Source organism: Glycine soja, chromosome 2, assembly GCF_004193775.1.
Source record: "Glycine soja cultivar W05 chromosome 2, ASM419377v2, whole genome shotgun sequence".
Taxonomy (NCBI): Eukaryota; Viridiplantae; Streptophyta; class Magnoliopsida; order Fabales; family Fabaceae; genus Glycine; species Glycine soja.
In genome coordinates, this window is record NC_041003.1 from 45,731,079 (window position 1) to 45,741,896 (window position 10,818).

At 33.7% G+C, this 10,818-nt stretch overlaps 1 protein-coding gene across 1 annotated transcript; it reads right to left on the reverse strand.

Moving 5' to 3' along the window:
- Nucleotides 1-55: 55 nt before the first annotated feature.
- On the reverse strand, nucleotides 56-9,331 carry LOC114398415 (AP3-complex subunit beta-A-like). Its single transcript, XM_028360603.1, has 11 exons — nucleotides 9,047-9,331; nucleotides 8,699-8,775; nucleotides 8,268-8,517; nucleotides 7,408-8,025; nucleotides 5,906-6,079; nucleotides 4,899-5,025; nucleotides 4,715-4,824; nucleotides 4,279-4,479; nucleotides 2,403-3,385; nucleotides 1,834-2,103; nucleotides 56-672 (listed from the first exon to the last, which is right to left on the reverse strand). The coding sequence occupies exons 1-11, from the start codon at nucleotides 9,263-9,265 to the stop codon at nucleotides 309-311; spliced, it is 3,393 nt and encodes a 1,130-aa protein (XP_028216404.1). The 5' UTR covers nucleotides 9,266-9,331; the 3' UTR covers nucleotides 56-308.
- Nucleotides 9,332-10,818: the final 1,487 nt, after the last annotated feature.

Below are 10,818 nucleotides of genomic sequence, written 5' to 3' on the forward strand. Positions count from 1 at the left end.
AAATTCATTCAATAATAGTGTAAGAAAAGGTGGATAAAAGAGTAGCAACACGTAATAAGAATGAAAAGATGTAAAGTCAACGTGGAAAATTAGAGATTAAACATAAAAAGAGATTACAGTCATTCAACCCCCATCCCATCCGTTTTTTCTTCCTTCCCAACAATATATAAGAAAGAAAAATCTGAATTCCAATGCCTCACCAAAAGCCATAAAATAAAATCCAAAAACAATTGCTTGAATGGCATGAAAGTTTTTCAAATATACTTTCCCACAAATCAATGTGTGAATTTTCTATCCGATATCAAATCTTATAAGTGGCCAACAGACGGCTCAACTAAGAAATTGACAACCCTATTTAAGAAATTTAAGCCAAATACAGTCTCTTCACAGTTAACTTTTACAGAAACAATTAATGGATCGGAGCATTTACCTTCAACAGTAACTGTAATTAAGCATGGCATGGAATTGCTCAAGATCTCACTGCTGAAACGCAAACACAAACCAGATGCATCATCAAGGTTGGCAGCAACCGGCATATCCACAGATACCAGAGAAAGATTTGCATTGCTCAGCATCTTCAGTGCTAACGTTTCACATATCACAAGGAACTTGTCCTCTGTCAAAGAGTTGCTGTCCTTGTTCAGCTCTAGAATGTGATCGTTAAAGGTGCAACTGTATTCAAATTATGGAAGAAAATCAAATTTAGAATCTCCTACGATGAAACAAAAAAAAAAACTTATCCCAAGGATGGAACAGGAAAAAAATAAAGAGGAGACAGAGTCAAGAAGGTGTAGGGAACATAAGAAATGAGTTCATAATAATAAACAGATAATTAGTGTCGATTAATGTACAAAATAGATTCTGTCTCTATTCAAATCAAGATGCAGATTGCAGAATTAAGTTGTCTTATAAAAATTGCTTGAGCCAGATAGTTAATATTCTGAAGCTAGCAAACACTTGCAAAGATCACTTTGTTTGACAATTATAGATCCTAACATCATTTTTAACAAAGATTGTGAAAAACTAGTTGGGCAAAACGCTAAGATAGGCTACCAGAATAGCCATATGGGTAAGTAAACCATGAGAGTTTATTTGCCTTGTGGGAATGTTTTCTATTTTCAATAATAATTACAAAAATGTCAAATTGTTTTCACTTTGTTTCTTGTTTTCAAAGATTTGTACAAATAAACAAGACATCTTTGAAAATCGAATTGTAATAAATAATAATTGATGAAAACATAAAACATTTCCATTAAACAAACAGACCCGTAATTATTCTAGATTCTAACACAATTAAAAAATAATTAAAAATAGACAAATGGGATATACTGATTTAACCTTCTTTTTGACGTATAACCAATAATGGATTCAGAAAACATAAAACCACATTTCAAAGATGTTTTCCCAAGGATGCCTAAAGGATATAGAAACAAAGCAAAGATCTTGAATAAGTAATATCCATACAGTTCAAAGTTTAAGCCTCCTTTATTTTTTACATGCAAAAATACTAAATAAATGGTCAAAAGACCAAAATAATTTAAATTTTAAACTTTAAATTTACTCAATGGCCCCCATTTACTTATAAGAAGCTTCCTATTCTTTGAAGTTCAAATTAAAAATTTTCTCCCTGACACACTCTCATTTTGAATATGGATGTGGATGGCATTTCATAAGAATTTGACCAATGCCTAATCCTTTATCATAGTATTTTAATTTTTCAACATAATAAAGTGTGGAGGAGGGCTATCGAGTATGATAATACAATGAACCATAAGTTTCCTACAAGGCATATATATATATATAAATATATATAACAACAAAAGACAGTCATACCTTCTCACATATTCAAACATCCCTGGAAGGCGTGATTCCTTATCTTTGAAATCTTCAATACTGAGGGGAAGTGGTTTTACAAAGTATCCTATGTCAGGCTTTAACTTGACAAGGAATTTCTTGTCATTGCAAAATAAAGCCAGTTTCAGTGGCAAAAGGTGGTGATGGAAACGAACTAGCAGAGTTCGGTTTGCTGTCTGACCAGGCTCCAGAGAAGGGATCTCCTCCATGGAAACCAATGCTGGTTTATCAACATGAAATTTTAAGGTACTGCCACAGAGACATATAAGTAGTCTGCATTAAGTACTTTGAAGCTAGCATGTAAAGATTCCACATGGATAAATTAACCAGTACATATACCAAAGTTCACACAATGTACAGGCAATCTAAACTCAAATTTTCACCTTAAAGTGATAGCCTGATAGGTACTAATTTATGAAACCCAGATAAGAAAACATTTTAAGTTATTAGAACATATCAATAACACAAATAACTATTTAAATTCCAAATCATAAAACAAGAAAAATGAAAACAACCACCATCCAAAATCTGAAAAGTTTAAAACTTACTTTTCAGTTGGTGATGATGTTTGATCAGTAGAATCAGAGCTTTTGCTATAATCTTCTTCTATTAAGACTATATCGAACATGGGCTCCAGAGAACAATTTTCAAATAATACTTCCAAACATACAAGGTGCGAGGATATGCTTGAAGTCTCAGATGAAAATGAATAATTCACCTTTAACCCATTTCCATTTACAGGATCTAAGAGAGAGTAGCATTTAGGTTTAACCCGGCCTCCAATATTTCCAATGGTTATTCTTGCTGAAGATCTACGAACTCGGCTTTGCTCTATCTCACTTCCTTTAGATGACCTGGCTGGTTCATCTAACCAAGACTCAAGAGACTTTGTTGACATCAAGTCCCGAAAACCAGCTGCGCCAGAGGGAGCCCCACCATTCTGATTTTCACAGACATTGACAGTGTCTGAAATTTGAATCAATGGATCAGCATTATCTTCTCCTTCATTGCCAGAAACAGATTCATCACTGCCAGTGACTTCGCCTGAAGCAGTAATAGATTGTTCAGAACTATAATCAGAAGCACTTTCCTCATCCAAAGAACCAGATGTGCCAGTATTATCCTCCTCATCTGAATCACTCTTAGAAGCTCCATCATACTGATCAAGATCAGTGTATGGCAGGCTACAGGGTTTTGGGAGAGGCTCATAGCCTGGAGCTGCATGGAATACTAACTGTGAAAGAGACCCGGGAAGATAAAACCGGTAATCAATGGGTTCAGATGGAACTGTCACGGCTTTTGTCTGTCCACCAAATATGCATTCAGAAAGTATATGGGATTGGTCTCTTTTTTGTGATTCACTATTTTCTTCTTCCCCATGTTGAGACTCCAAATTACTAGAGAGAAGTTTCTTTAAGAAACGTGAACGGTCACGAATATCATAGTTAAGGTCACACTCAGCCAATTCAATTATATAAGTCCAAATTTTTCTCACAGTCAAAATATCTTCTCCCTTGATGCACAGTAAGACCTGTCACAGAAACCCATTTAAATCATTAACTCACCACTTTCAATAGAACTCTATCCCCATTCTTTCTTATATAAGGAAAAAAAGAAACACAATAAGAAGCATGCATATAATATTCAAGAAAAAATAATGTAAGGTCCTAAGTTCTAACATCAATCATTATATGGTCCCATGCACATTTAACAGTACATAAAAAAAGCAATTAAATCTTCTAACTTAAAAATTGGGAAAGAAACAAACCATATATATCTGTTATGGGAAGAGAAAACTCTGCAAACAAGTGTAAGCAGAAGAGCATTTTGTTTCCTTTGTTGTTTTCATTTCCTTCTAATTCTATTTGTTTCATTTTCTTCCTTTATACGTTAGATTTATCTTCAGAGGAATCCTTAATTGACTAGGATCCTATAATTTCAGATTTCTTTCGTCGGTTAGTCGAAATCCTGTCATGCAAGATTTCTTTCCTTTGTATTAGTTGTCTGTAAAAGGCTGTCATTATTCAGTAAGAAGCAATCAGATTTATTCTCTTATTTCAGTCAGCCTCAGAAGTGGATTTGTCAGGGACAAGTTTGTTTCTCTCTGTTTACAATAGGTAACAAGAAGGATCCTTCCACATCCAGACCTGCGACTAGATCCTACACTAAGGCCCATAAAATTACCCTCATGCAGGAGTCAGATATATTTTGTTTATATTTTCCCTTGAACAAACCAATGACACCAAAATGACCACATGCAAACACCCACCAAATGGGTCTGGAAAGTTCAATAGAAGAACAGGAAGGAGAAGGCTAGTAATGGAAAACATTCGTCCAATTATCATATTAATCAATCAATAAACAACAACATATAAAAAATCATCTTTTTTCATACAATAGTATAAAGTTTACTTGATTGCATACCTTTGCAGTTGTATTAAGAATCTGAAGCTTAGCTTCTAATGCTTCTGAAGTAAAACACAGGGCAAGATACTTAAGTACTGTACTCAACATCCTTGGAATTATGTCACCCAAAGAACAATATTTCCCCAGTATCCAAATAATCATTGCACGGGCAGCTGGAACCTTGATTTTATCCAAGCTACGGACTAACTGAATTATAACCTTTTAAAATAGAAAGTGTAGAGGTTTCAGTCATAACAGCAAAAGCAACGTACCAAAAGATTGCAAGTACTACTAACTCGAGAATTGAAATATCACACACAAGATACTAGTATGCTGTCCAATCTCAGGTTCAGTTTGTTCCACATACTCCATATTGTATCTTGAAACAAGTTTAAATTCAATACAAAAAAAAAAAGGAATAACAGTACCATGGGAGATGATTTTATAAGAATACCTTCTCATAACTGGATGGTTCTAATTTTATAATTGATTTGATGAATATAATTGCCTGAATTAGCACACCCTCTTCTCCATCCAAGGATCTAATTTCACCACAAAAAAAATCTACAAATATGGATATTAAACAAGAAATGTGATATATTTCTTTAATAAATAGACTTAACAACCAGATTTCACACCTTGTCTAACCAGAGTCAACAATCCTTCCAAGCATAAAGTTGCCATTTTTGGAAGTCGCTGAGCACATAGACCAATGGCAGCAACTGTGTCAGCAGCAAATCTCCTATCTGGATCTCCGATATAATCCTAGCAACGCACTAAGAAGAGTGTCAATTTACGCACCAAACTCCACGATTTAAATGTCATGGAAAAGAGATAAATGCAAAAAACCACAAAAAAAAATAATAATGAAACCTATGAGCAGGTGACAGTGGATGTCTGCATAAGCATATACAGATCCTTGAATATTTTTTTCTTTGGTAAGGTAGGAAGAGACACTTATTGGGGTGTTGGGGGATTGAAGCCCCCACCATGGACACCAAAAAACCCTGGTGACTAGGCAAGGTGCCACTAGGCAACCAGGCCTTTGGCAAGTATATATTTTATTACAGTGGTAGTGTCTGTAAAGCTCTAATATCTTGAAAATTCTAAAATATGCATGAAACTCAAATTTCACTAAAAGACCTTTTTATATATTCATACATGATATAAGAACCATTTATCATACAATATATCTGACATTCTCCCAAAACACAAGCATTCAATTCAACACTGCACAATAAGGCCTTTCCTGTCATGCTTACGTAAACAAGTGTTTGTGTTTCTTTATAAATGAAGAACTTTCAGCACAAGTAAACAAAACATCGATGGAAAGATAAATGCAACTAATAAGTGTGTGTTTGGATTGCAATTAAAAGCTTGTCAAACGGAAAAACATACATTCCAATGCACCAAACAGAGAAGCAAGTATTTTGTCTCAATGAGATAAAGCCCGTTACATTGAACATAACTTTTATCCAAACACACCCTAAATAGCTCAAGAAAGAATTAAAGTAGTTCAAAGTCTTGGAAAGTAACTAGTATATGAGCAGAAACCAAGTAAAACTAGACATATAGTTCTTTCTAGAAAACAGTCACCTCACACCATAACTTAACTTGGGGAAAAAACACATTCGATATGAAATACCTGAAACTCTTTATAAATGACTGAAATGGATGAATCCGTAGCAATAGAAGAAAGTATATCCAGCTTCAACGCCTTTATCTGATAGGAATCTGAAGAGCATATGAAAAAATCTTGGTAGTGTGGAGCAAAGAGAGATGGGATAGCTTTAGCAAACACTTGGATATTGCACAATACCTACATAAGTCAATGAACAAACTATAATTAATATTGAAATCAAGTATCAAAGAAATTGAGAATATACATTTTCTTACCTTATCCAATGATATCTATGTACCCCATCTCTCCTAATAATCTTTTTATATCAAAATAGGTTTTTATTATTCACCAAATAGACAAATTCCAACATTTTAATTGGACAATAGTAAAGAAATCACTAATTACGTCTATACTTTGAAAATTGAAATGAATGAATCACCAATCAAACATTATGTCCATTCTGGAAATAGAGCATTCTTATTTAGATGTCTGAGCAAATATTTGTTCAATGAGGTACATACTGACAACTGTCACCACTCACCACAACTGAATAAAATTTCCTTGAGTAAAAGTGAAAGCTTTAATTCTGATAACATATCAACAATGTCATTCATTCATTTATAATAATAATAATATAATTAGATCATGCATTTGAAGGAAATGTCACTAACAAAGCCCTCTAAATTTTACAGTTTCAGGGTTCATGAAAAGTTCTAAATTCATACCCACACCATCTATGTAAATAGTGTGGCGTCACCCTAGCTAGAAGACACTGGGCAAATCATCTAAGTGAAGTGACTCCTGGAAATGTCATAAACTCATCAAAATGTAATAAACGAAGGATAAGACTAAGATCATTACTAAGTAGCATGGGATGCTTTAGGTATCCCTGACCCTGCATTATAAACTGTAATATATATCCCACTAGCATTAACTCAGGTTCATGATGATGTATTCATTCAACTCATATTTGGAACATAGACCCAAAAAAAATTATCATTTTATAGTTTAGGCTCATCATAACTGCGAAGTCTAGACTCTTGACTGTAGCAGGTATTCTAAGAAACCTAAGCAATGGATAATTCTTGTCTCAAGAGGGGTATCACATCACTTCAATGACAGTCTACCCAAAAGTTTCCTTTGTCCTTTTCTAAAACTAATTTAAATGATATCATACATACAGAGGGGGGTTTTTCCCTTTCAGAGGTTAAAAAAATTAATCTCCTCACTAAACTCATCAACAGTTTCATGAGTCACAAGGATGAGCAGTAACATAATCGACAAGGGGGAAAATAGAAACATCATCTAATAAAACATCAATAAAAAAAAGTGATAATGTATTAAAGATTAGATGATAAAACAAGACCTATAATGATATAGTACACATTTTCACAAGGTCCTCAAAAGAAGATTTCAAATATAATAATATATCGAATAGCAAACAAATGAATGTAACAGACAATGTAGAAGAACAGAAGTAAAACAAGCTGAACAAACTAACAGAGGACTCAAGAAATGTTACATACCACATATCTTGAGGCAGACGATGATCGCAGGACAAACAAGAGTGGTTTAACAATTCTAGTGATGTGCTCCTTAGAAGCCATTATCCAGTGTACACCAGCAGCTGCAAGAACAACTGCACTGTTATTACTCCATAGCAACGGTGATGTACACTGCAGCAGAATCTTCACAACATCATTACTGCAAGATGTATATTGTGATACATCTAATTTAGGAGCAACCCTATTTGTAGAACTTGAGCGTGATAAGTACTCATCTGGACCTTCAATGTAACACTGGAAGACCATAGTAGCTAATTCAGATACAGTCTTATCAATGGAATAGCCGGCATCTTCTTTTGAAGTAATGTAGGACTCATCTTCCTCTAAATTGTTGATGTCTTTATTGTACAAAGAAAACATGATGGATTCTTTAACAAGCCCATGCCTTGCTATTACATACCGCAGAAGGATCCCAATTAGAATTATTTGACCCCACTCTTCCACATCAGGAAGAATCTCACACAACCGTCTGTAATTTCTTCCAATCAATGAAAAATTGTCAGGGCAAACTGAAGTAAATGCAGATGCAGCAGCTCCAACAACTCCTGGGGAATGGTCATTTAAAAGTAGTCCAACAATCTGCAGCATAAGAAGGACCAAAATTTATGTACTGAAACTGTATGGCTTTCCAACAATACATTGATTAAATCAAATATCCAGCATAAAATCTTTTCACAATAATTCAAATATATGTACTATGTAGCCCAAGGAAACCCTGAAGAAAACATCACATTTTTTCTTTCCATTATTATTACGACATCTAGATCCAATTGAAGACAAATCTCAGTAACTTCAATAAACAGCACACTCATTAACCAGACCTCTTCAATTGCAGAAGCATGTTCCTCCATCCGCAAATCATGAAGCTTGGGAAGAGCATTAGCTGCACATTTTCTAACATAGACAGAAGGATCTCTCGCACATTTTTGCACAGCAACAATAACAAGAGGCGCAATTACATGAAGGCGGATCCCAGCCATGGCACGAAGCGCCCATGCCCTCACCAACGGATTTGTGTCCCCGAGGTCCTTCTGGAAGTAATTAATCGACAATAACGCCTCATTTGGACGCCTAAGTAAAAGAAAGAAAAAAATAAAACATTAAGCAAACGACAACAACAACAACAACTTATCATAGACAAAATTCAAGACCGCAGAATGCTACAATTCAGGAAACAACAGCATAAATTGCCTTCAAATGGCATAATTCTAGCATAAATTGAAAGAGTTATAGACTTAACGCTGCAACTTACTTTTCAGCGTAATGCAGGAGGTACAAGTAGACCAGCTTCTTCACTTCCAAGGACTGAGACGCAACATTTTTAACAACCTGTACGAAGTCACGGAGAGAGAGAGAGAGAGCATGAATAGCACGCAAGTGAACATAAATCAATTCGCATTCCTAACGAAGGTGAGTGAAGGTGAACCAGCCCAAGTGGAGGTGAACAAAAAATCAATTCGAATTCCTAATCAAGTAAACTAGTTCTACATCGCTGAATCTATCTAGATGCAAAAAATTGTGTTCACAACAATGAATGGCGAAACAAGTGGAGCTCGAGAAGAATGGAAATAGAGGCATTGATGAGATCGGGAGTGGGGACCTGAGGGAAGAAGTTGGAGACGTCAAAGCCCTGAGCGATGAGAGCGAGAAGGCGCTTGAGAGCTTCACACTTCTCGGAATCGAACTTGCTGTCGAGGAGAGGGGCGATGTTCACGTCTTCGGGATCGTCGTAGAGGTGCGCGTCGGTGCCGATCCGAAACACCGCCGTCGACGCCTTGTTCAGGGATTCCGCCGTCGCTCCGAATTGCGGGAACATCATTTCTTAGTCTCTCGGAAGGAATGAAATCAAACTCTGATCTGTTTAGTTTATTGTTTTCAAGGCTGAAACTGTAGTAGCTGATAGTTTGGATACTCATAGAGGTTAAATGTAATTTTTCTCTTCCTATTTTTTTTTTAATTTGTGAATTTAATTTTATTATTTTTATTGAGATATTTAATATTTCACTGTGAATTTAGGCTTTTATTATTTAATTAAAATATTTATCTCTCATTTTTTAAAAATCTATAATTTTATTTTTTTGTCAATTTCAAACATTGATTATATTATATAAATATTGATTGAGATGGGTCTATTTATTATTTACATAATAATTTTTTTAATTATTTAATTACTAACAAATTTAATTGATTAAAAAAAATACATAATCAAGTCTAAAATTAAAAAAGGAACTAAAATCATAATTTTAAAAAAGTGGGGAAACAAATGTTTCAACTTTCAATTAAAAATAAGAAAACTAAAATTATAAATTTTTAAAAAATGAGATAGTAAAGTCATAGATTTAAAAAAATAAGAAAATTGAAATTGTATTTTAGCTTAAAATAAAAAATAGCATATTTCATGCAATAATATTTTTCACTTTGATGGTGTGTATGGTTTAGGAGAGAGAAAATAAATCATTTTTTTAATTAAAGTTAAGTGTAAGATAGATAGATCTTATAGAATAATAAAATACAAAATTTCTCTTATATATTATTTTTCTTTATGGGTGTTCATCAAAATCAATTTGACGATCCAAATTAAATCAATTAAATTGGTTTGAATTTTTTTCTAGTTTGGGTTTAAACTAAACCAGATAAATTAGAACAATGACAATTGGTTAAAATATTGGATAAAGAATTTTCAAATCAAAACCAAATATATATTATTAATTTTGATTATTTTTAAATGTTAAAGTTACTTATATTTTTATGTCATTTTATGTATTTTCTTTATGTTTTATGTCCATCACACAAAGATTCATTTTGACACTTTTTGTTTTCTTTTATCACATAATCCTAAAAGAACACCATATATGCATACTTATAAAGCCTCCACCACTCATTGTTTTGCCTCCTCATAATGGTCGTTGACTCACTCAGTCTCCTATGGGCCTCTATCCAATGAGTGTCGATAGTACAACTGTAATTTTTGAATCTTCTCACGATAGATTTGATTAATTTAATGTATGTCACAAGATTATTGCTTAATTTTGAGATAAAAATATTGTTTTATATTTTTTTTCTAAACAAATTTTTTAATTATTATTTTTGATTGGATATTTGAACTGAACCTACCCGCTCAACATGGGTTTTGTTTGCTTTAGATTAGGCAAAACAAAATCTAAAATTTAAATCAAATCAAGTCAATTAAAATCAATCGGTTTAAATTTTATTTTCCTTTAAATCTGGCCCATGAATACTCTTATTTGTCTCCTTCAAAACAAACGAATCCTCCCGATTCTTCCTTTTGGGTGAACAAATTTATCTTTGTTACTGGGTATTTTTTGGGAGTATTTCCATGATTTACCACTTTTTAATGGTGGACTTCCATGG

What these genes read in the sequence shown, in the direction of transcription:
- LOC114398415 (XM_028360603.1), bottom strand. Translation starts at nt 9,265, where the DNA reads ATGATGTTCCCGCAATTCGGAGCGACGGCGGAATCCCTGAACAAGGCG. An exon ending in TCTCCAACTTCTTCCCTCAG is followed by an intron (nt 8,776 to 9,046) that starts GTCCCCACTCCC and finishes GACTTCGTACAG; the next exon opens with GTTGTTAAAAATGTTGCGTC. An exon ending in AACCATCCAGTTATGAGAAG is followed by an intron (nt 4,480 to 4,714) that starts GTATTCTTATAA and finishes CTATTTTAAAAG; the next exon opens with GTTATAATTCAGTTAGTCCG.